Below are 26,459 nucleotides of genomic sequence, written 5' to 3'. Positions count from 1 at the left end.
GTTGCTGTAAGCATCTCTGAAGCAAAGCAGCAAGGCGACCGTGGCTGGAGAGAGGAGGGACGCCCCCTACCCCAAAGGCATTCTGCTATGGGGGCTGCAGATTGGCAGGTGGCCAATCCATGGCCGTGTACCTTAATTTAAAAAAAAAAACATTACTTTTGGGGGTAGATTTTCAAAGGGTTACGCGCGTAACCCCCGAAAACTTACCCCAAACTCCCCCTGTGCACGCCGAGCCTATTTTGCATAGGCTGCCAGCGCGCGCAAAGCCCCGGGACGCGCGTAAGTCCCGGGGCTTTCCTGGAGGGGGCGTGTTGAGGGCATGTCGTGGCCGGTGCATCATCGCTGGCGTGTCAGGGGCGTGTCGCGGCGGGCACGTCATTGAGGTCGTTCCAGGGGCATGGCTGCGGGCTCCAGACCAGCCCCCGGACCGGACCGGACCATGGTGCGCCGGCGGCTGGCCCGGCGTGCGCAAGTTACGCCTGCCTCGGGCGTAACTTATGCAACAAAGGTAGGGGGGGTGGGTTAGGTAGGAGAAGGGGCGATGGAAGGAACGGAGGCAGGCTGCGCGGCTCGGCACGTGTAGGCTGCTGATTTTGGGCAGCCTTGCACGCGCCGACCCCGGATTTTAACAGCTACGCGCGTATCTATTGAAATCTGGTGTACTTTTGTTTGCGCCTGGTGCGTGAACAAAAGTACACGCGCGCGTAGTTTTATAAAATCTGCCCCTTGGTGTATAAAAGCAAGCAATGTCATATTTGAAAGCGTTTGAGCTGGTGGGTTCAGGCCTGGGGACGTGGATCTGGGCCCTCGCTCCTTTCACAGCCATAGCAGCAGCTTGGAGCTCGGCCCTGATTCATCCAGGGGCAGTGGCAGTGGCAGTAATAGAGCCAGGGCTGTGCACACGGGGTTAGGGATTTCCCCAAACACCCCCCGGAGGATGTGGGAGCCAGGGGTGAGGGTCCTTCCCGCTGCAGATGTGCTGTCTGGTGCCTCAGCGTTCAGCCTGTACCTCCGAGCCCTGTCACCCCCGCCCAGTTAAAGGCTGGAGTTTGGATCTGAGGGCTGCTGGTCTACAAGGGGGCAGGGTGGAGGGGCCTCCACCATTCAGGCTGAGCGGGAGAAGGTGCTGGCAGGATGGAGGAGGCGGTGCCCGTTTCACCTCGCTGCCCCCTTGCTAGTGGGAGATCTGGGCCTGGATTCTTGGTGGCAGTTTGCAATGACCCCAGCCCCAGGCCCACCTAAGGAAACTGGAAAAGGCGAGGAGGAGCCATGAGCAGATGTGCAGACCTAGCATTAAACAGAATTCGACAGAAACACATGTTAAGATAGGAATAGAGGCAGGGAATCCTTAGCTTAATTAGGATTATGTATTTAAAAAAATTTTTTTAATTCAATTAAAGATTTTACAATGAATAGACTGCACAAAAGACATTTCACATATATTTACAAATATTTTTGACACATAAATACCTCTTTTACAGTCTAGGACCAAAGTGCATAATTTGGACACAAGGATCAGAAAAATGCCAAACACGGGCGGTGACTTTCTGATTCTGCTAGGACCTGGCGTGACCCTTCCCAGGCAGAGACTGTTCCCCCACCCCCTGACCCCCTGACCAGGCTGCCCCCCCCCCCCCCCCCCCCCCCCCCCCCCCCCCCCCCCGAGCTTCATTTGTACAGGATGGCAATGAAGGGGGCTCCGAGGAGGCCGACCCCATGGTGGTCACAAGGCACCGGGTGCTGGCTCACGATACAGTTCAAGCTTAAACTCATCTCTCTCCTCGTGCCGCCGGCCTCCTGCAGCAGGTGGAAGAGGAAGGTCGCGTCCAGGGTCAGGTCCGAGACATCAGCTCGTGCCAGTTTTAAGTGACTGTTCAACAGGAGAGAGAAAAAAGAGAGAGAGAGGCGATGTGAAGCTGCTCAGCTCTAGCAAAAGGAGCAGGGGGGGATTTTCAGCAGATTCCTTCCCCCTGCCCAGCCTGAGCTTCAGGGCTTTACTCCCCTGTGACCTCGGCAACCCCTAAGCAGATAGCGCTGAATATATCCAGGCTAAGAAAGGTGGCGCAGTCCCTCTTCATGCAGTCATGTTCTCTTGTTGGGGAGGTAAAATGATGCAGCATAAGGCTATTCATGCTTTGAATAAAAATCAAAATGGGGAAAATCACGGGAATGAGACTGAGGAAAAAAGAAAAAAAAGATTTTTATTATTTTTTTTACTTTCTTATCCTGAGTTTGGCTTTTTGGGAATAGAAAACACCACCAAAACTAAAACAGTTAACATTAATCTAAGCAGGCTCAGTACACTGCAAGGCTGAAGGTTTGGTCCTGCTCATTGTTAAGGGCGACACCTGGTGGCCGGATACAGGATTCCAGGAGCAGCACTGCGGCTGCAATGAGGAAACAGTGGGAGGGTGAGTCTATTGAAATGGGGGAGAAATTCCTGGCTAGTTGTCAATGAAGGCTCATAATATCAGCAGCCCAGCTCTGGTTCTGATTGAGCTGTAAGAAAAAGGCCAAAAAAAAATACCAAAAGCGCTAATTGGCCTGCTGAATAGTTGATCATCGTTATTTTACACTGCTAGTGAAACATCATCTCTTGGCTGCACACATTCCTGATATTTTCTGTCAAAGCACAATGCATGGGACTTACCAGCAGTTAACAACACATCCACAGTGAGACAGCGTCCCCATTAGCTGAATAGTATCCTGCTAACACTGGCCGCTGCACGCTGCCATGCACAGGATCTGGGCATGATTCCCAGGCATGGCCCATCCTCCTCCTCAAGCCTAGCTGGGAGGGGAGTAGAAAGAGCGTTGGGGAAGGCCCGGGCATTCTCCAGGCCAGACCTAGTGGCCAGGCTCAGGCTGTCCCCCTACTGCCTTCCCCAGGAAGCCTGGCCAACAGTTGTCACTGGGATGGATGGATGTGCTAGACGGGGGCGGAAGAGTGAAAAAGGGTAACAGAACCCTACGTGCAGATTCCTGGCAGCGCCACCCGTGTGGAGCCTGAAGCTGCAGTATGAAGCTGCCATGGGCAACACTGACTGGCATTCCCGTTTTGCATGCTAGTTTTATACAGTGCCTGCTCTGATGGAAACTATTTATGTAATCATTATTACTGCTGGTTTGCAATGCTCTGAGTGCACCCGAAGCTCAGCAGTAGCAGTAGGAAACTACCCCTCCCCCAGCCCCTTTAGTCTTCTGCTTCTCATTTGATTCCTGGGGGAGAGATGATGGTTTAAATTTTGTGGACACTTTTTCTGTTTCTATTCAAGGTACAGGGCATGGCAATGTAAACTGGGACCACTGATATACAGATCCTGAATAAAACCCCCTTCCTAGCACTGCCCCCATCGTATGCACATCTGTCTCATTCATGTTCATTGGGAATGTCCTGAAGCCCAGGCCTGATTATAGCTCTTGAGGGCTGGGGTTGGCCACTCCTGATATAGCCACTGAGGGAGAGAGGAAAACAGCACCTGCAGATTTGATTTTCAAAACTAGATGCGCTGTTTTATTCCCCTCCCCCTGATTGGTCGCCAGTAAAAATATCAGATGCAAATATACGAGGCTGCTTTGTGGGCGCAGATGTGATGGGTGGTTTTGAGGGGAAACTACAAGTGGTTTTCCGTTGAAAAGCAGCTACAAGGTCTGGGCTTTACCACTTCTCAGAGGCCTCACCTGCAGATGAGTCAGCGACCCTTGGGAAGACTGAGATCTATGAAATTCAGCAATTCTATCTTTTTAGGCCAAAAGTCAGCCACCCCGCAAGGCAGACTGTAATGCCAAAACGTTGATGTCGATCGGTGCTGGTTTTCAAACTTTTTTCATGGCTGTAAAGATACAGCAAGCTTTTGGATTGCATTAATATAATGTGGATTTTAATACTTTTCAGCAATAAATGATTATAACATAGTGCACCGACGCTGTCATCCTGTAGCGCACACAATTCTGAGATACCATTTGGGCTGCTATGTTTGTTTTGAAATCTCGTAGCATTATCTCACTATAACATTAGAACGAGTGCACATGTAACACGGCATGGGCTGACCTTGTGCTCCTGGTTGCAGAGGTGCTCAGAACTGGGGTGACTGTTATGTGGTCAGGGTTTGAGATCTCCAGGTGCAGCTCTGCTCGAAGGATGGACAGGCCGAGGATGTCCGAATCTATGTAGAATTCCAAATTCGTCCCCTCGTCATCTGACAAAGGAAGGGAGAGATGAGGACAAAGGATCAGACCTAAGCTCAAGAGGTCTGAAAAGAGCAGCACTGGGTAGGAAGGAGCATGGGGCACGTGAAAAGGCAGTGCCAAGCAAACAACCAAACAGAAAGGAAACCTATGAATAAGACCGAAACTAAAAGCCACCAACCCAAGAAACAAGAAATGTCAAAGTCTCGGCGAACTAAAGGCCTCATTCTCTAATGAGGGTCAATTTTCAAAGAGCCACTGGGCAGACAAGATAACGGCAACCCATTCATTTTACCCATTTCAGCCGAACCTAATAGACTAGGTTTGTCACTGCAAATTATCCTAAATCTAGCCCATCAAAATTTGATCAGTTTACGTCTGCAATTAATTTGTCTAGTTTTAGGCATCTAAGTTAGCTGGTGAGCACTGAAAATTGACACTAACCAGCTAACCATGGTTTCCCAATCATGACCCCATGATTGGCTGAATTTATGAACCTTATGGCATTTAGTCAAAGCGGGGGAATTTTCCAAAGATTTGTGCCAGTCAAATCTTTTCAAAATTCTCCCCATGTCTTTCCTCCCACACACACAGGGGCCGATGCAATAAAGTGCGCCCAGATGTGCACGTGGCTGGACGCGCTAGACTAACACCTGATGCAATAAGGAGATCAATGCGTCCAAAACGCGCGCCCAAACAATTGCACAGCTGATAGCCTCATCTAGCTTACATGCGACGAGTGTTATTAGCTATTACCCCCGAGGCAGAAAATCGCCGGGCACCCAACACACACTTTTTAACGCAGCAAATTTAACTCCAGCCCTGGAGGTGGCGTTAAGTCAATCCACAAGTCCAGGGCTCATGAGAAATGTAAAAATGCTATATCCTCTGTGGTTCCTGCTGCTTAGTAGTTTTGCGACACTTAAATCTGCTGGTTGTGGTGTTTAAAAATAAAGGTATAATGCAATGGCTTGATGTAAAAAAAAAAAATAAATAAATCCTAGACGTACACTTTACATGCACAATATACACGCACAACGGCAAGGGGCGAGATCGGCCTGAAGCGGAAAAAAACGGATGCGTGCCCATTGCAGTTGTGGGCGCGCATCCGTTTTATCCGTGCATTTGAGCGCTAGGGACGCACAAGTCTTCCCCAGTGCATCCTTTTTTCACGCAGCCCCCTCATTCACATATAGCGTCGGGCGCCCAGGGGATGCAGCTGTGCGCGCATTAGGAAAATGAGCGCTCAGTACCAGCGCCCGTTGCAATGCGCATCCTATTGCATCGGCCTGACAGAATCAGTGAATCAGGGCCCTAGGTGGGACTGGTAACTTAATAATGTAGGCGAGCTCCGACACACTGGCAGTTAAAAGTGGCTGCTTTCAAAAAGTCAGCCTGTTCAGTTTACATATCTTCAGGTATTTATTTAATACAGATCTGAAGCATTTCTTGCGATGCAATATCAATAGCAGGCTCTGCTAAGAGAGAAGCTCCTGGAGGATACATTGAGCTGATAAACTATTCAGTAGCAATTACATAAAATTTAAATTACTTCTATGTAGGCCAAACCAAGCAGGAGCTTGTTCTGAGGAGGAGAAAGAGGGGAGGAACAGGTGTTGGGTTGCACATGTATCTACCCAAAGTGGAAACTGGGCAGACTGGATGGCCCAATCTGGTCTTTCTCTGCCTTCAGTTACCATTTTACTACCACAGGGAAACCAGGAAAGGGAACAAAAGGAGGTGGGACAGTGCCTTTATGACTGGGGCACTGTTTCATTACAAAGAAGCACAGCAATACTAAAACAATCAGTATAGATGTTTCTTGGGCTGTGTGTGGCATTTTAGTGATTTTTTTTTTTTGCTGGCAAAACAGTCCTCAGGGTCCTTATTTTAGTCACCCAAGATGAGTCTAGAATGAGATTTTCTGGTTCAAAAAAAAAAAAGAAAAAAAAGAAACGAACTTCGATTCCCTGTCAAATTAAGGACTGTTTGTTCCATTACCCAGTAGTGAATGGTGAATAAAACAGCATGAGCGAGAAAGGTAAGGCAAATTAAGGCACGGAATATTTGTGGCACATTACACAATTAATTCCAGCAGAGCCTAAGAATTCTGTGGGGCTCAGCACTGCATGGAACGGTGCTTGAATCAAGCGTAACCTGGGAGATGCCTCGTTATCCCTCTTAATTGTGAACCAGTACATTAGGAAATGAGAACAGGCAGATTGGGGAAGACCAAACAGCCATGGAGCCCAGCATCCCAGCTCCAGTACTGCTTACAGATTTGGGTTGTTTTCTTTTTTCAAACAAGATGTTTAAGCCTCCTGCTTAGGACCGGGTCCAAATGGTTTTGTGGCCCCCAGTCGGGTCAAGTGGCAGGATATTAAATCCCTGACTCCCACAGGTCCTGAATCTCAGTGGAAAGGCCAAGAAGGGAGTGGAGGACTAGCCTTGTGGTCAGAGCAGCGGGCTAGGAGCCACTGCTGCTCCTTGTGACCTCGGTTACCTCACGGACACATTTAGGGGCCTGATTTTCAAAAGGTTTTCTCCCATTCTGTGTCTGTGGGAAAAAATTCTTCATGCATGACTCCCTTAGATTGTGAGCCCTGGGGGGGACGACAGGGAAATCCCTACAGTACCTGAATGCAGTCTGCTTTGAAGAGGCAAAAAGTGGAAAGTAAAAATAAATAAACAAACAAAGGACACCCAACTCATGACTCAGATGGCATTAGATCTTAGACAAAAAGAGGCCAAGAGAGATTGTTTGGATTTTTTTTGGTTTTCAGTAGCTTCTATGCAGTTTTTCTGTAACCCTGGAAATATACACAGATCAGTAAACAACAGGATAGGATAGAGAGAATTTACATTGCATACTTTAAGTATACCTCAAATTAACTTATGGTAATTGAAGTATATGAACGTAAACTATCAATACGAAAAGCCTAAGAATAAACTACCATTTCTGTAATCAAGGGAGCAATGTCTACTTACCCACTTCTATCTTTCCCTGTAGTCCTTTAACTTTCCTGCAAGCAAAGCCGAGCTTGCAGCAGCTGTAGATCGTCCTGATGTACTGGAACAGGTGCTGCTGAGGAAACGCTGGCCTGGTGGGCCCAGAAGGCGCTGTATGGAGCCTGAGCTTGAAGGAAGAGCTCATCTGCTGGCCAAGGAGGCCCAAGTGACCCCAGACCCAGGGCTGGCTCATGTGGATGCACTGGGACCTCTGATATCCCAGCACCTCGTGTCCCTCAATCCAGACCCTCTGCCTCAGTCTGTGAGGGGAGCCCTCCGTGTCCTCTGCTCTCAAGTCCATTCTGCTCAGGGACTCCTCTCCAGTTTCACCTCTGCTTTCAGAAAAACCAATAGCCGCTCCTTTTCCAGAGTACAAATGTCGACTCCCTGCTACTTGCAGTATGCACATCAGGCAGAAAATGGTGTTCAGATCCATGATCGACTGCTGTGCTGAGAGTTTGCGGCCAGCAACACCTGATCCTATGCATTAGCTTTTAAAAAGGCAGTTCTGAAAGCCCCAACAGAATACGCTGATGGTCTAAAATCACCTAACAATGTGGCTCTTGTTTTTTAAGAATGACTTCTGTTCACACCCCTGTCACTTATGTAAACGAAGGACCCAAGCCTTTCTAAACCAATAATAATCTTGGGATTAAAGAATATAAGATTTGCCATACTGGGTCCATCCAGCCTAATATCCCACTTCCAACAGTGGCCAATCCAGGTCACAAGTACCTGGCAAGATCCCAAAAGGTTGATAGAGTCCATGCTACTTATCCTAGGGATAAGCAGCAGTGGATTTCCCCCATGTTCACCTTAATGATGACCTATGGTCTTTTCTTTGAGAAACTTGTCCAAACCTTTTTTAAACCTAGCTGCACGAACAGCTTTTACCATGTCCTCTGGCATTTAATTCCAGTGCTTAATTACACATTGAGTGCAGAAATATTTTCTATTTGTTTTAAATGTATTCCCCAGCAACTTCATTGAGTGTCCCCCTAGTCTTTGAACTTTTGGAAGAGTAAAAAAATGGATTCACATTTTCCCATTCAACTTCACTCATTATTTTGTAGACAATTATCAAATCTCCCCTCAGCTGTCTCCTCTCCCAGCTGAAGAGCCCTAAAGTAACCTCTTTAGCCTTTCCTCGTGGGGGAATCATTCCATGCCCTTTATCATCTTGGGCACTCTTCCCTGCACCTTTTCTAGTTCTGCTATCTCTTTTTTGAGATGCGGTGACCAGAATTGCCACAGTATTCAAGGGGTGGCTGCACGCCTCGGTGGCATTATGATATTCTCGGTTGCATTTTCCATGCCTTTCCTAATAATCCCTAGCATTGTATTTGCTTCCTTGGCTGCCACTGCAAATTGAGCAATGTACTATCCAGGGTGACAGAGTTAGGATTTTGCCACCCCTGGGCACACTTACTGCTGTTGCTCTCTACCCCCTCCCCTCACCAAGATTGGACAATGGGGAGCAAAAGGTCTAAAGAAGTCTCAGTTCTCCCATAGCTGCTCAGGGGGGTTCAGAGGCAAAAATTTGAAAATTCTGAAGCGAATTGGCAAACATTTCCATCTTTTATACTACGTTATAGAAATATTTTTCCAGACTTGCTTGTGGCTCTAATTTATTTTCTCTTTATTGGATGAAAACAAAAAGGGATCTCAAGTATCAGTACAGGAAGCAGACCCCAGGCAGGGGAAAAGGAGAAGATAAAGATGAGAGGACTAGGGCTGGGGCGAGGAAGGGAGGAGATAAGGAATGTGGTGGAGAGGAGAGGACTAGGGCTGGGAGGAGAAGGAAAGCGAGCCAGGGATGGGGAGGTTGGGAGATGGGGGTGAGCAGGAAGGAGAGAGCGGTTAGGTTCTGGATTGAGAAACGGAAGGTGGAAGGAGGAGGAGTTGGGATGTGGGTTCCAGGAGATGGGAGAGGAAGGGAGGTTCTAGGATCTGGGAAATAGAATGAGATCAAGGAAGGGAGGGTCTGAATTGCAAGGAGCGAGGGGTGTCCTTACCGTGTTTCAATCCTACTCCCCCATTCATCCCCTCACTCTAACCATCCACCCAGTCTGACATGTACACAAACACCAATCCCTTCCCTCGCATACATACGTGACTAGGGATGTGCATTCATTTAAACAAATGTGCAAAGGTGACAAATAAGGGCAATTCATTTAATTTGAGGGGCCCTGAAACAAATTGAGGGCCCACGACTGAATAAACCTCATTTCTTCCATTTGTTTAAAAAGAATGCATCAGGCCTAGGCCTTGGCCGGAGTGTCACCTGGGGCATAGGCCGAGGCCCAAAGCAGGGGCTGCAGCCTACACTCAAGCGTGGACTCAGGGTTTTCTCCTAGGCCTGGGCCGACACTGGGGCCTTAAGCCGAGACCTGAACCCCCAGAAAAATGTCACTTAACCTGATCCGTTGGGTATCCGAAGAAGCCACCAGGGAGGCTCACAATGCTGGGCTTCGACCCAGATCCAGACCCGATGCCAAGTGTGGGTGCGGTGGGGGATCTGCCTGTGAGGCCTAGGCCCAGGCCGAAGCCTCGACCTGGTTAGGGCTGAGGATGCGGCAGTTGTAATTTGGATTGCTCTTCTCTACAGGCACAGCTTTGAATAATTAACTCCAGCGCATTCACCCCAGCGGACGGCGCCCATTTGATGTATGGGTATTGTCTGCTGGGGGTGAATGCAACCGGAGTTAATTTCCAGTGCGACCTCAGCGGACAGTGTCAGTTTACGAAGAAAGAAAGAAGAGGGATGCCTTTGTTGAAGCTGCGAGGCGTGGGCAGCTAACCTTGTGTAGGCATCGAGGCTGATGGCCTTGCAGGCAGATCTCCACCGGATCAGGTAAGTGGGGGCTGGGGGGATTCTGGCCCTGGCATTTTCTGGATGGAAGGGATGGGTAGTGGGAGCAGGAAGCCTTGGGAGGCCCTGTTTTCTTTTTTGGGTTCTTTTTTTTTTAAATAATATTTGATACATTTTTTCACATGACTGAAACGAATCAAACATTCCATGAACAAAAATTCTTGGGGGAAAAAAAAACTCGCAAAAGCGAACTGAAAAATGAAAACAAATTTTATCCCTGCACACCCCTAACAATGACCTTCTTCCACCATTCCCCTCTCTCTTACACACAGGCATACACTCCTATCCTCTTATTTATTGTATTTATTTTATTTTGGAACCTTTACTATACCGACATTCATAGGACATATCACACCGGTTTACAAAAAACCGAAGCAGGCAGAAAATACAAAAAACAGGGAGGGGGTAGGCAGGGCAAGAACAGCGAGAAAGGATAGGGCAGGTAGAGAGAGAGTAGCAAAACAATACTTTAGCAATATAAGAAGAAACATAACTTATCCCCAGCTGCTCTCCTCCCTCTCCAATGATCTCCTAACCTCCCAGAAATGATTCCCCCTTTGCTCTGTCTAACACAGGCTCACCCCCACTTCCCCTCCTGTTTGTCTTGGAGGGGGGGCGGGGGGGGAGAGCTAGATCAAGAAGCTGAGAATTGTTCTCTGATAAATGAGATTCGGCACAGCCCAACAATAAATCTTTACTGAACCTGCTGCCCCCCCCATAATCTTACCACCCTAGGCATAGGCCCTACTGCCCCTCTCTTTCCTGGGTGGAACCTTGCATTATGAAGCTATAATTTGGACTGCTCTTCCCTACATACCTGACTAATTAAATGGCATTGGCATTCGTATAGCCAGTCTCACAGCAATTTTTCACAATCCTCTTGTGATTTAACAACTTTGAATAATTGGGCATCATCAGCAAATTTGAAGACCTCACTCATTCCCATTTCTAGGTTATTTATAAATATGTTAGAAAGCTGTAGGCTCAGTACAGATCCCTATTCACCTTTCTCCATTAAGAAAATTGACCATTTAGCCCTGCTTTCTGTTCTCAGTCCACAATAGAAAATTGCTTCCTTTTAATTTCCTCAAGTCTTTCATGAGTTACTTTGTCAACTGCTTTCTGAAAATCAAGATCCACTATATCAACTGGTTCAACTTTATGCACATTTATTCACACCTTCAAAAAAAAAAAAAAAAAAGTAGCAGAATGGTGAGGGAAGACTTTCTTTGGTGAAATCCATGTTGGCTTTATCTCAGCTATGACCATCTCTATGCAGTCATTTTGGTTTTTTTAACCATTTTGCCCAGCACTGCTGCCAGCCTCATCAGTCTGTAGCTTTCTGGATCACCACACTCCAGTTGATTTTAATAATAGCTTACAAATTGTCTGCAGTTTCATTTTTCAATTCTTTCAGCACTCTGGGATGTATACCATCTGGTCCACGTGATTTGCTACTCTTTAGTTTGTCAAGACATGCTTCATTTTAAAATATACTATAACTTCTGAATGAAAGTAATAATTTGGATTTTTAGCTCACCATTCCAAATGATGCTCAAGGTAGCTAACAGAATTATTAGAATTCAGATACAAGTCCCTGTCCCAAAGAGCTTACAATCTAAGTAGGTACCTGATGCCAGGCCTTAGCAAATCTGGAAGTGTAGGCTCTGGGCTCCTCGAGTTGTTGAGTGGTCTTCACTGCTGCACAAGCCACCGAAACTCTGGGTCAGCTAGTGCTCTAGAAGAGGATATGATGCCTGGGGCAGAGCTACTGCGGTTGCATGGCACCCAGGGCATTCGCTCCAATTCACTCCACTCCCCACCTACCTTCCCCCCACAAAGAATTATTACCCTCAGGCAACAGGAGATAAAGTGACTTGCCTAAGGTTACAAGGAATAGCAGTGGAGGAAGTAAGATTTGAACTCTGGTCTCCCTGGTTCTCAACCCATTGTTCTAATGACTAAGCCACTCCTTTGTTTTTGTGTAATAAATTTACAAATTTGTGCTGTATTCTATCTAGTGCATTGAATTTACTGAAAACAGAAAGCAGCTGAAAGTATTCTTATGTTATGGTTTAGTTCTATAGTAACACAGTAAACAATAGCAGATAAAAACCAAAATGGCACATCCAGGCTGCCCAGGAGTGCTTGGTCCACTTTGGGTAGATGCACTACATACAAATTCTCACATGAACTCTGATATCCACTGATCCTGTGTCTTTTAGGGTTCTAACTGCTGCTCCATGCAGGTTATCCCAGTGCTTTATTACCACGCTCCTGCCTGTACAGGAATTTCTATTTTATCATTAAGCTACATTATGGAGCTATCTGGATCTCTCTTCCTACTTAAATATTTTATTTATATTTACTAAATATGACATCAGATATTCCACTGTTTCTTTATTCATTCATTCAAATTTGATAACCCACTATTCATAATTAAACAGAGCAGGGCCCAATCAAAATATAAAATGAATAACAATTCCTCTACCCCCACAACCATGCCCACCTCAACCCATGAACATCCCTTCCACCTGACAGATGCAAACCCATCCTCTCGACCACTCCTACCTCCCACTAAATCAGAGGGAAGTATCATGGACCAAAACTCACGCTCAAATAACCAGGCCTTTCTTCCTAAAAACATAATATCCGCTTTCCTTCCCCAATTCCAGTGGAAGGGAATTGCACAATGCTGGCCCCTTATAACTAAAACCGACTTCCTAGTAACATCTAACCCTCTCCCATGATGGCCACCATAACAACTCCCACTGCAAAGATGGCAAGTTCCTTCCCGGTGTATTTGGATACAGTCTGTCAACAAGATACTGCGAAACTCCAAGGTACAAACACTTGTGAACTAGAGGAACAATTTTAAAATATGCACTAGCCTTTACTGGCAACCAAAGCAGATTATACAAAACTGGTGTAATAAGTTTTATTGCCCCTGTCAATAAATAACCTTGTTGCAATATTTTGCACCATTCAATTGCTTTATACTCACTTGTGATATAGAGAGTTACAATAATCTAATCTGATCAAAACCAGTGCATGGACCAACATCAACAAATCCTTAGGGGTCGATTTTAAAAGTAGCACATGGCCACATGCATGTTATAAAATCCGATGGCATCTGGCACGCAGAGGGGGATTTTTTTTGCTAAATATGTGCAGTGATGCAATCAGGCTTCCTCCAGTCCGCTCCAATTAAGGAATGGACTGGAGGGAACTTCCCTACCCCCCCTACCTAACCTTCCAGCCTCTTCCCCCCTCCTCCCTGCCCCCTAAACCTAAGCTATCGCCAGTTTTTTTATTTTACTAATTACTGTTCCTCTGGAGCACAAGTAGTTTTCGCACGCCGGCTGGCTGCCGGCACGTGCTTCCCCAGGACTGCGGCTAATGGCCGCTATTCCAGCTGGCCTACGTCCCGCCCTGCCCCTCCCTTTTTTCAGGCCCTGGGACTTCTGCACGTAACGGGGGTTATGTGCGTGGCCAGGCCCTTCCGAAAATACACGCAGCACGCGCAAGACCTGGCCAAGCACCTAAGCTCCGTTATTTAGGCGCGTGGCTGTTTGAAAATTTGCTTGTTAGTATCTAAAACTGACTGAAGCTGCCTAATTATCCACAGATGGTTCTTAGATTTCACCACAGCCGACACCTGCAGACCAAACTTTATCCTCAAACACTTCAGCCAATCTCGATACGATCTCCACACCAACATTTCATACAAAATATGCCATTGGCTCTCAGAATTTCACTGTAAGATTTTTTTGTTGTATTACCATTTTGCTGGTTGTATAAACTTACATGGTGAATGTTACTGCTTAATTATGCAGTTTGGGGACAATTTTCAAATCTGCATGTTCCTGTTCATACCCAGATCAGTCCAGACAAGTGGGTTTTGCATCCCTACCAGCAGATGGAGGCAGAGAAGAAAACTTTGAGGCACTGCTACATAACCAAGAGTGCCACCTGCAGTCCCTCAGTATTTCTCTGTCTCCAGCAGATGCTAGAATTGCAAACCTGTAGTCTGACAAAAAAAATAAAGAGACTAGAATAGATTTGAAAGACAGAAATTTTGGAAGAAGTTTCGGAGGCTCCCTGCAATGTTAGGCTCCTTCGTGGATCATCCCTCAGATGGTGCAGATGGAAAGGGTTGGAAACCCCTGACTGGTGTTTGTCCTCGCCTGGCCGGAGGTCCTGATAGCCAGGGGACTGGCTCCCTCAGGGCTTCTGATGTCTCCTCCTGAGTCTTGGCTGACCTGTCTGGGAAGTACCCTGTTTGCCTTTTAGCTGTTCAAAAAAAATAAATTCTTTTTTTTTGTTGCAGCGGCTAAAGGCGGTGAGTGCGCCTGGGACAGCAGGAGCTGTTGGCGTTTTCAGGAAGGGAAGGCTGAGGGGATTTTCCCTTGTCCCTTCTCCTTGAGGGTCCCAGGGGTGGTGGCTGAACTGGTAGGGAGATGCAAGTATGGCTTAGATTTGTCTTGTGTGCTGTTTGGGCTGCTGCCTCAGGGCTCTGTTGGAGAAGAGGGCCCTCCCCACGGGGGATCACGGCCACCAGAGACTCCAGGGATTCCTCTTCCTCTCTGTCGCCTGTGGTGCAGGAGGATCAGGATGGGGGAGGGGATTTGGACAGCAGCCTTCCTGAACAGGGAGTGGAGGATCCTGAAGATTTCTCACCAGAGTTTGTTCTGCTACTCCATAAGGCCTTCCTGGCAAGGAAGGGGGTGGGGGACAAGCATCCAAGGAGTAGACCTCCTTGTTGTGCTTCCAAACATCCTAAGGTGGTCCCTTCTGGAGGGACTGGGGATCTGCTGCGGCACCTGGGTTTGGGTCAAGCAGGTTCGGAAGGCTGAGCCCATGGATGGGAGGATTCCGATGACATGCTGGAGGATCCTTTGAATTTGTAGGGGGTCAATCTGGATGTGGACATGGACACGACCCTGAATGCAGATCTGGATGCGAATAGGGATGGCCCTAGGGTGGTCCACTTGTTTAAGGATGAATTGTGTCCCCTTATTCCTCAGATGTTGCAGGAATTGGGGGTTTTGGTGATTCAGGAGGAGAAAGATGAGGGCATGAATCCGGTTCTGGATGGTCTGCGGGGCCCGCCTAGTGCTTCTCCCTTACCTAAGATTTGCAAGTTGGTGAACTGGGAGTGGGACTTTCCGGAAGCAGGTCTAAAGGTCGGCAGGGCCATGGCTAAGCTTTACCTCCCGATGGAGACCTTGGAATTCCTGCGGGTGCTGAAGGTGGATGCAGTGGTTTCAGCAGTGACCAAGAAGACGACCATCCCGGAGGTGGGGCTGCCGCCCTGAAGAATGTTCAGAACTATAAGTTGGAGATTCAATTGAAGCGGATGTTCGAAGTTTACATTTTGAGTCTCTGAGCCACGATTTTTGGCAGCATGATGCAGAAAGCTTGCTTTTGCTGGGTGCAGAAGGCACAAGAGCAAGCCTCATCAGGGGATGTTGGTTTTCTGCTGTTGGCACGCTTGGAGGCTGGAGTGGATTATGTCACGGATGTGCTCTATGACTTGGTGCACACTTTGGCCAGGAGCATGCTCTTGGCAGTAGTGCCTTGCAGACTTTTGTGGTTGTGACATTGGTTGACGGACAAGTGGTCCAAGGCTCAGCTGTATAATTTTACCTTTAAGGGGAAACTCCTTTATGGGGAGGATTTGAATCAGCTGATGAAGACTTTGGGTGAGTCCAAAGGGAACAGGTTGCCTGAGGATAGGAAAACTAGCAAGAAGGTGTTTCCTCCTTGATCCCGGGTTTCGGGAATCACATAGGTTCCGCTCAGGCAAGCCCTCCCCTGGTGCGGGAGTAAAGAAGTCAGTGGGAAGGCAGCAGTCCTTTCGAGGTGCCCACAGATCTTCCAGGGATGGTGCTGGTCAAGGGGCCGGTGGTGGAAAGTCATCACAATGATGCCAGCATCACCCATTCTTCTGTAGAAGCGGTAGAGGGAAGACTCTCCAGCTTTTATAAGGAGTGGACCAAGATTACCTCAGTTCGCTGGGTTCTAGAGGTGGTGTGAGATGGCTATACACTAGAATTTTCTCGCCCTGTCAGGGAAGCCTTTCTGGAGTCCCACGTCATCTTTCAAACAAGCGAGAGGCGGTGTTGGTGACTCTACAGAGGTTGCTAAGCTTAAATGTGATAGTTCCCATCCCGAGGGAGAAGCAGGGATAGGGAATGTCTCCCTATATTTTGTGGTTCCCAAAGAAGGAAGGAAAGTTTCGGCCAATTCTCCACTTGCAAAAGATGAACAGAACCCTGAGGGTTCCACATTTTTGAATGAAGATGTTAAGAACAGTGATTGCGGCAGTCCACAGAGGGGAGGTCTTGGAATTGTTGGACCTAATGGAGGCCATATTCCCATTCGACAGGACCATCAGAAGTTTCTTCGGTTCATGGTGTTGGGGCAGCACTTCCAGTTTAGCGCTCTTCCCTTTGGACTGGCCACGGCGCCATGAACCTTTACAAAGGTGATGGTGGTAGTGGCGGCAGTCCTTCGAAAAGGAGTGTTGGTTCATCCATATTTGGACAATTGGCTCATTCATATGAAGATGAACGACGAATGTTTGAGGTCTCTCCAACGAGTCATAGGCACCTTGCGGTTGCTGGGTTGGGTGACAAATGTGGTGAAAAGTCACCTGGTGCCTTCCCAGTCTTTGGAATATCTGGGGGCGCTTTTTGATACCGAGAAGGGCAGGATGTTTTTGACCTTGGACAGGATAGTGAAGTTACAGGCACAGGTGACATGTCTGCTTCGGCTGTCGGTGCAAACTGTCTAGGATTATTTACAGGTTCTGAGGTTCATGGCTTCCACGTTGGATTTGGTTCCGTGGGCTTTCACGCACATGAGACCGTTGCAGAATGCTCTCCAGTCCAGGTGGAATCCCTTGTTGGAGGAGTATCATCTGCCTTTGCCTCTTCTACAAGAATCCAGATCCAGTCTGTCATGGTGGCTGTTGCATCACAACCTGGAAAAGGGAATGGATATGGAGATGCCAGACTGGGAGGTGGTGACCACGGATGCCAGTCTCAAAGGCTGGGGAGCAGTGTGCCTGGGATAGTCTGCCCAAGGGCTTTAGTCAGCGGAAGAGAGGGTCTGGTCCATAAATCACCTGGAAACAAGGGTGGTTCAATGGGCACTGGAGGCCTTCCTTCCTCAGATCAGAGGCAGATAGTTTGGGTATTCTAGCCACCATATTATAGGCGTTACATACTTTTTTATATTTTTCACTACCATATCTTCAATCCCTGAGTCTCATATAGTATCTAATCTCACAATAACAGTCTTACTAACAAACTGCATATTACAATCTCTTTTATTCAAATACAAACTCTACCACATTGTAAACATTTTTATTACAATATAAATATATGCAAACATCACATTCTAATGATACTTCAATTTGTGGACATGCCAGAACACAATTCAACACACAATTGCTTTTAAAATATCACCTCTATTCCCACATTCATCCTACCCCCATTCATATACCCTCAAATACTACCCCACCCCCACGTAAAAACTCTATGCCTCAACAATCTCTGTCTTTTACCTCTGGTTGCTTCTAGTTATTTTGCTACTTTCCATATAAATTATATCCCTATATTTATCATCAATTATCTCATATTTGTGCATCTCACTTCTACATTATGTGTTGATCCCATAGCTTGTGTATATACTACTCCCCTGTCGTTCCCTCCCTTCTGGTTTATGTTGATCCCGTAGCTGATATCAACACCACTCCCACACTGTTCCCTACAAGGATCCCTGTTTCGCTGTTAGCTTCCTCAGGGGATAATCTATCATCCACTTCCAATATTTTCAACCGATGTTGGGTATTCTAGGACAATGCAATGATAGTGGCATACATTAACCGGCAAGGAGGGATGAAGAGTCAAGCAGTGGCTCTGGAAGTTCAGCAGTTGTTTGGGTGGAGCTCCATCTCGAGGGAATAGCGGCATCTCATGTCGTGGGTGTGGACAAAGTGCAGGCGGATTCCCTCAGCAGGCTGCAGTTGGATCCGGGGGAATGGGAGTTGTCCCTGGAATCTTGGGATCACATCTGTGCCAGTGGGGCATCCCCCAGTTGAATCTTATGGCAACGCGGGCCAACACAAAGATGGCAAGGTTTTTCAGTCTCAGAAGAGAGGTAGGTGCAGTAAGGCTGGATGCTATGGTGTGTCCTTGGCCGAAGGGGATCCTGCTGTACATGTTTCCTCCATGGCCACTCGTCGGGCGAGTTCTGTGGCGCATAGAGTCACATCCAGGTTCAGTGGTGCTGGTGGCACCAAAGTGACTGCAGCACCTGTGCTTTGCGGATCTCGTGCTTCTCGCAGTAGAGGGACCCCTCAGGTTGGCCAATCTTCCACACTTGCTGCAGCAGGGGCCCATATTTTCAGACTGGATCATTTTTGTCTCATGGCTTGGCTTTTGAGAGGTGGCAGTTGCATCTGAAGAGTTATACAGAACAGGTTATTTTTACCCTCCTCCAGGCTTGGAGACCCTCTACCTCTATGGCATACGTCAGGGTCTGGAAGGTCTTTGAATTGTGGTGCCTATGGCAGAAATTGGCTCCCCTATCTGTTGACGTTCCTCAGATTTTAGCCTTTTTGCAGGAGGGATTGTCTAAGGGTTTGGCCTATAACTCTCTCTGCGTACAGGTATCTGCTTTGGGTTCCCTTAGGGCAAGGTGCGGGGAAGGTGTTTGGCCTCTCATCCTGATGTGGTTTGATTCCTGAAAGGGATAAAGTATTTGCGGCCTCTGGTTTGGAAGTTGTGTCTGGATTGGTTCTGCGAATGCTCTGTGGTATACCCTTTGAGATGGGCTACGTTGGAGGACCTGACATTAAAGACAGTGTTTCTGGTGACTATATATTCCGCCTGATGGATTTCGGAATTGCAGGCTCTGTTGTGTAGGGATCCTTTTCTGCATATTTCTAATGATGGGGGTCACATTGTGGACAGTCCCGTCTTTCTTGCCAAAGGTGGTGTCCTCTTTTCATGTCAGATCTTCTGGAGTGGTCTAAGGATTCTCTACAAGAGACACAGTTGCATCTTTTGGATGTGTGACGAACTCTGCTGCAGTATTTCAAGGTCACTAATTAGTTTCGGTGCTCACATCACCTTTTTGTGTTGTTCAGTGGCACGAAGAAAGATGATAGGGCCTCGAAGGCCACAAATGCTCATTGGCTGAAGAAGGCCATTTGTTTGGCTTATATTTGTAAGGGTCGCAAGATTCCAGTGGAGCTGAAAGCGCATTCTACAAGAGCACAGGTGGCCTCGGGCAGAGTGTCAGTTACTATCTCCCCAGGAGATTTGTAAAGTGGCAGTGTGGTCTTTGCTTCATACTTTCACCAGATATTACTGTTTGGACGTGCGGGTGCAGGAGGATGCGTCCTTTGGTGAGTGTGTTGCGTACGGGTCTTTCAGGTTCCTACCCAGTTTAGGGGTGCTTGAGTACATCCCACTTGTCTAGTTTGATCTGGGTTTGAACAGGAAAGGAAAATTGGTTCTTACCTGCTAATTTTTGTTCCTGTAATACCACAGATCAGTCCAGAGACCCTCACCATCACTGCCGAAAGACTGCATTTCCTGATAGTCAATGTAGTATATTCCAAAGAGGGTTTTTTTTTTGCAATTTGTACATATGTTTTTTTGGTTTTCTGGAGGTGACAGAGGCTCCAGTGCAGGGGGCTCCAGCCCTGCTTTACCTGTTCACCCTGGAGAGGGCTTTAGGTTCTAAGCTTTGACTTGGGTATAGGTATATTGAAGGGCTGCAGGTGGCACACTTGATTATGTAGCAGTGCCTCAAAGTTTTGTTCTCTGCCTCCATCTGCTGGTAGGGATGTAAAACCCACTTGTCTGGACTGATTTGTGGTATTACAGGAACAAAAATTAGCAGGTAAGAAACAATTTTCCTGTACTAATGCAATTTGTGGGTACCTTTACCCGTGGGCTTTGTAAAAGCAAAAATATGACCATTGCTCTGGGAAAAAGTTCCCTCAGGGATTTGCACCTATTTGTATTTTTTTCCCATACAAAATATTTCACACACACATTATTTCTTTCCCCTGGCCTAAGCAAACCCCCAGGACCACCTTCTTTTACCCTGCTAAAGTTATATATGGCATTGATCCCAGCATGTATTTTTACCCTGGTAAAGGGTGGGCAAGTTTCAAACAGCCAAGCTAGCCAGGTAAATGGCTTTGGAAAATTGTCTTTATTATTTAAAGTGAATTGTAAAATTTGAGAATATTGTCCAGATCTCACAGTCCTCTTCATCTGAAGGTGAGGCCTATAGGGGTCTTCATAGGCTACAGACTTCTTGTTTGCAGTTCCTTTGAAAGGTCTTCACAACCAACAAAGACTCCAGGACCAATACAGCCACTAGAACTGCAGTGCAAGGGGTCGACAATCTCATCTGTCTGCATTTTCTTTCCAGAGTGGATTTCTCATGGATTATGCACTTTTCAGTCTGAAATGGAGTTAAATAGTATGTAAGGACCCAGGTAAAGACAGACTGAAAGAGGAGGGTAGTAGCTTAGTGATCCAGACACAATACTGCAGTGCAGTGCAGTCTGGGTTTATTTTCAATTCTATTAAGAACATAAGAAAATGCCATACTGGGTCAGACCAAGGGTCCATCAAGCCCAGCATCCTGTTTCCAACAGTGGCCAATCCAGGTTATAAGAACCTGGCAAGTACCCAAAAACTAAGTCTATTCCATGTTACTGTTGCTAATGGCAGTGGCTATTCTCTAAGTGAACTTAATAGCAGGTAATGGACTTCTCCTCCAAGAACTTATCCAATCCTTTTTTAAACACAGCTATACTAACTGCACTGACCACATCCCCTGGTAACAAATTCCAGAGTTTAATTGTGCGTTGAGTAAAAAAGAACTTTCTCCGATTAGTTTTAAATGTGCCCCATGCTAACTTCATGGAGTGCCCCCTAGTCTTTCTACTATCCGAAAGAGTAAATAACCGATTCACATCTACCCATTCTATACCTCTCATGATTTTAAACACCTCTATCATATCCCCCCTCAGCCATCTCTTCTCCAAGCTGAAAAGTCCTAACCTCTTTAGTCTTTCCTCGTAGGGGAGCTGTTCCATTCCCCTTATCATTTTGGTAGCCCTTCTCTGTACCTTCTCCATCGCAATTATATCTTTTTTGAGATGCGGCGACCAGAACTGTACACAGTATTCAAGGTGTGGTCTCACCATGGAGCGATACAGAGGCATTATGACATTTTCCAACTGGGGATTTAAAAATATATATTTAGAAACCAGTGAGAAGAATATCACTGATGGCAGAAGTGTTCCTCAATTATCACTCAGCTCTAGGCAGACAAAAGGTAAGCATGTGCAGTAACTTAAGGGCATACTGCAGACAGAAGCAGGGTATATGCTTAGCCAAGCGTCAGCACACTGTAAAAGGACATGGAATGGGAGAAAAGGCATTTTATCATCATCTCCAAATCCATGAAAATGAACAGATTATTATTGTGAGAGTCACACTCTTAGGATCAGATGTTGTAAAGTTTTTCCCATTTTGAGCCAGATCTACTATGACAGAGTGGAGCAACGAGGAGGGGATGGTTATGAACTGCTGAGCTGAAGCAGACATACTAGGCCAATTTAAGGAGGTGAACTTAGCTCAGCAGCAGAGGCCCCTGGCTGGAATCCAGAATATTGCAGATTCAAATCCTAAAATCCCCAGTTGGAAAAATAGGCTGCATCACAGCAAAGGTAGATTTTTTTTTTTTAACATGTATTAAGAATGATTCTCATAGACATAAAACAGGGGGAGGAAACCTTTACTACATCTGCTCTTTAGCAATCATCAAAATCTTTTCTTTTGTCAATCTCATGAACATAGGTGAGTGAATATCACATGAAATGACAACAAGGTGGCAGTGCTCAGTTTCTTTTCCAAATCTAGGCAACAGAAACTGTGCCTGAGCTTTGAAAAACACTGGCAGTATCTCCCCATTACAGTACAAGAAAAATCAACTAAGTAAAAAAAAAACAAACAAAAATCCAAACATGTTTTTTAAATTTTTACAAAAGTTGCAAATCCCTCTCCCCAAACCCCAAGCAGAAAAAGTGAAATTTTAAAGAGAGAAATTTATGGGGCGGGGGAAGTGAAAAATAACAAATGGGACTTCTAGATAAAAATCATTAAGAATTCACTTGTTAAGCCCCATTAGCTACTTCTCAGGTTTATAGCAATACCCTTTTAGACGCCTTATTTTATGTAACGCCTATTACCACTGTTTGCTGTTCTATTTATATTTGTTATTTGACGACTTGCTACCTATTACCACTGTTTTGCTGTTCTACTTACATTAAAACAAGTCGTCAAATAACAAATATAACGCCATAGCCGTAATTGTTCTGTTACAATGGAAACAGATATGATTTGATATTTTTTTCAAGAATGTTGGTATATAAAAATTATAAATAAATAAATAAATTTCTTCTTAATTGCTAGCTTTAATGATGTGTTTTGGTAACAATACACTGTAGCTGGAAACATGGGTTTGAATGTTATGCGTAGTGCTCTGCTAATCCAGTGTTTTCAAACTGGAGAAATTATGTTCATGTGTAAAATGGAAGGTCCCAGCAATGCAGCTAGTTTGAGATGAAAGTCATTTTGCTACAAGGCACAATGATCTGCCCATCATTGCCCCTATTGTTCATACTGTCCTTAGAGGCTCAGGGGAGTTTTTCAATTGGCCTGTCAGCCTCTGAGGCTCTGCAAATGTGAAGCCACCAGTCCAGCAAGAATGTGCAAAGTTTTGAAGTGTGGGAGTAATTCCAGCTGCTTTGTGATGCATCTTTTAATATAATAGCCCTAGTTAATAATAATGGAGGCACTAACTGGCTGCAACTTTAATGATCTGTAATTATGTGCTAAGCATTCAGTTGCTAAATGGGACATTAGTTCTTGTATTGAAATACACCTTCACACTCCACAGTGGTCCGATTGCCATGTTCTGCCTAATAAATTAACATTCAACTCTGACGCTTAGGCACAATTTATGCTCTTTCAAATACTTAAACTTTTAAGTGGTGTGTTTTTATGTTGGCTATTGTCAAAGTATCAGCAATAGCAAGTGTTCATGTACTACTGGCAGCAAAGACAGAAATAATTTGAAAGCAGATAAGAAGCACCATGTTAGCCCACCAAAATAAAAAGTTAAAACAAACCAATGGGTAGCCTTTATGAGGCTAATGCATGTTTAAAGATCCAAGCATTCATGATCACTAAAAGCTCACATTGCCTAAGGAAGGGACCCTGGTTGTCCTGAAAGAATGTATATTTACATATTCATGAACCCTACCCAACTAATTTCTTGGTTTTCTTTCCCCAAAACCCCCCAAAAATTTGTAGTTTAATTTGCAAGACATAAAAAATGTCTTACATCATGATAACTTCCAGCAGCAAGTTTTCATTTGTTTGAATTCATGGAATATGTTCAGACTTTAGGAGGCCTGGCTCAGGGTCTTAGTCTTTCACCTCTTGGTTCCTGCTTCAAACCTAGTTCAGGAGTAGACCAAAAGTCATTATCATTTGAAAACCATTCAGTAGCCAGTGTGAAATGAATCGGAGGTTTCAGCTGAGCTCTACGTGGCCAGGATTCCCATACATTGGAACTGCAACCAAAAGCTAGCAATCTCACTTCCGCAGCTGAGGCCCACTGATAGACGAGTGTGGGAAAGCAGACTGCCCGGGCTGTACCTATTCTGTGCATAAGAAGGGAACTAGGGTTCTCACTGCTGCCAACCCAACAATCTTCACCAGCATTAACCCCCCTCCCCCATTAAAACCATTCACAAATTAGAATTTTAAAAAATGCCAGCTAAAGATAACCATCTGCAGGCACAATAGAGTATGTGCTAGGAAACCACAGGTTTCTCACCGGGTTGCTGGATTAAAAATGTTATAGTGTTTTCAGAGCTACCGAAGACTTATGTCTGAATTGGGCCTCCTAAGAATATCTGTCCAGGGCACAAAATTAGAGGAACACTGAGAACTAAATGCAGATAGAAGGTTTTACAGCCCTGTACTGTCTGAGGTTATTTGCACTGCCACACTGCTGTCCAAATACAAGTTGGCTTAGTATTATCAAATCAATAGGAAACAAAAGTTGCATATAAAACAGGCACATTAAACATTTTACCAAAATGAGACTCCAGCTTATCTAAAACTTAACACTTGCATAATATGAGATCATCAGTTTTAATATAAATAGAATTACAATGTTATGCAAAACTACAATATGATAATCATAAGGAGGTCCAATATTCAGACAGTTGGATATAAAAGCTAGCCTGAAACTTATCCGGCTAATTTTAGAGGTATATTCAATAATACTGCACTACTGAATTTAGCCAGCTATCTTAATGTTAGCTGACTAACTATAGCTAGCTAATTTTAGGATAGCTCTTTGGCCCGAATAGACCTAGCTGGCTAACTGAATATTGGTGAACTTAGCAGCTAACTCAACTCCTCCCAATTACACCTCCAGAATGCCCATAATTTATCTGGCTAAATTCTAGCCACCTAACTTATTAGCCGGCTAAATGCTCAATATTCATGTAGCCAGCTACTGTAACTTCTAAGTTAGCTGGCTAAATGCTTTTGAATATGGATCTTAAGGATTCCAGTTTGTAGTTTGTATTTTCTTTGCCATCAATTGCTGTAAATATGCACAAGTAATTGAATGGGCAATTTTCAAAGACTTATGAAGGGGGGTGTGCATGTACAATTAGAATATACACGTGCAAGTAGTTTCTATACGCTGTGGGGCGGATTTTAAGAGCCCTGCTCGCCGGTAGGCCTATTATACATAGGCCTGCCGGCGCGCGCAGAGCCCCGGGACTCGCGTAAGTCCTGGGGTTTTCCGAGGGGAGCATGTCGGGGAAGTGTCAGGGGCGGGGCCGATCGGCGCTGCGTTTTCGGGGCGTGTCGGCAGCGTTTCGGGGGCGGGCCCGGGGGCGTGGTTTCGGCCCAGGGCGGTCCGGGGGCGTGGCCGCGCCCTCCGGAACTGCCCCCGGGTCGCGTCTAGGCGTGCCAGCGGCCCGCTGGCACGCGGGGATTTACTTCTCCCTCTGGGAGGCGTAAATCCCCCAACAAAGGTGGGGGGGGTTTTAGACAGGGCCGGAGGGGTGGGTTAGGTAGAGGAAGGGAGGGGAAGGTGAGGGGAGGGCGTTAGCGAATTCCCTCCGAGGCCGCTCGATTTTGGAGCGGCCTCAGAGGGAACGGAGGTAGGCTCCGCGGCTCGGCGCGTGCCAACTACACGAAATCGGTAGCCTTGCGCGCGCCGATCCAGGATTTTAGCAGATACGCGCGGCTCCCTGTTGATTGTAATTTCTGCCTTTAGTTACAATGTGAACCGGTATGATGTTTGCATACTAATACCGGTATATAAAAGTTTTCAAATAAATAAATAAAGGTTATTTAAAAATAAATTCTCTTTTGAATATTAAGCTTGCTACCTCATCATGGGATAATATGGAGTACTGTGATAGCGGAGGTCGATTTTAATGCCTCTCAGACCCCACAATGAATCTCAGTTGATGTCACTGTTACCCGATCATGGGGCGGTAGTTAAAGTACTCTTGTAGAGTTTTAAGCACCTACAGGTTGAGCCCACTGCTTAACACGCGCATCCAAAACCCCTTATGCAAAACGGGGATTAGAAGCATCTAAAATGCATCTCCTAACCAGTGCATAGCTAATAGCGCTCATCTCATGCAAATTCATGTTAATGAGGCTATTAGCTATTACCCCCCAATATAAAAAAAATATATATATGTGTGCCTGACGCACACATTTTTACTCTCTAAAATTAATGCCTGCAACGGAGCAGGCGTTAATTCTTGAGGAGCCCCTAAAGTTAACAGAAAAGCAGAAAATACTGGAAAAAAAAATTAGAAAAAAAAAAGTCACCAGTGGTCAGGTTAGGAAAAGGGATGCTCAAATAATGAGCATCCATTTTCCTAAACCATGGCTGTTCACAGGTTAGGAAAACGGACACTCGTAAAATTGAGGGTCCTTTTTCCTAACTCGCAATGACACTCGCCTCTCCTGGGTGCCCGCTGGCGAGCAGGCGCCAGGGGTGCACAGTTTCCCCTAGTGCCTCCTGTTTACCACAGTAGCCCATTTAAATATTACATCGGGCACCCCGCAGCGGTGCGTCGGAGCACGTTAGGAGAGCGAGTGCTCAATCATGAGTACCCGTTTTCTGCGCGCCAATATTGCATCGGCCTGCTGCTGTGACAGGGACCAGAAAGCTTGCTGAATGTATCAGTGCTCTCCAAAGTAGAACTATTCAGTGTTAAAAAGCATACTTCAAAATA

The 26,459-nt window shown here is 46.0% G+C and overlaps 1 protein-coding gene across 1 annotated transcript; it reads right to left on the bottom strand.

Moving 5' to 3' along the window:
* Positions 1–1,668: 1,668 nt before the first annotated feature.
* On the bottom strand, positions 1,669–7,752 carry LOC115073103. The gene is made up of 3 exons (XM_029571266.1): positions 7,177–7,752; positions 4,052–4,199; positions 1,669–1,870 (listed from the first exon to the last, which is right to left on the bottom strand). The coding sequence occupies exons 1-3, from the start codon at positions 7,631–7,633 to the stop codon at positions 1,669–1,671; spliced, it is 807 nt and encodes a 268-aa protein (XP_029427126.1). The 5' UTR covers positions 7,634–7,752.
* Positions 7,753–26,459: the final 18,707 nt, after the last annotated feature.

This window comes from Rhinatrema bivittatum, chromosome 11, assembly GCF_901001135.1.
Source record: "Rhinatrema bivittatum chromosome 11, aRhiBiv1.1, whole genome shotgun sequence".
In the NCBI taxonomy this organism is placed as follows: domain Eukaryota; kingdom Metazoa; phylum Chordata; class Amphibia; order Gymnophiona; family Rhinatrematidae; genus Rhinatrema; species Rhinatrema bivittatum.
This window is presented reverse-complemented; position numbering and strand designations above follow the sequence as displayed.

Bases quoted from the DNA above. Each gene is read 5' to 3' on its own strand.
- LOC115073103 (XM_029571266.1), bottom strand. From the start codon at position 7,633: ATGGATCTGAACACCATTTTCTGCCTGATGTGCATACTGCAAGTAGCA. The intron at 4,200-7,176 runs GTAAGTAGACAT...TTCCTTTGTCAG, and splicing joins ACAGGGAAAGATAGAAGTGG to ATGACGAGGGGACGAATTTG. The intron at 1,871-4,051 runs GTCAGCCCATGC...CCTGTTGAACAG, and splicing joins TCTGCAACCAGGAGCACAAG to TCACTTAAAACTGGCACGAG.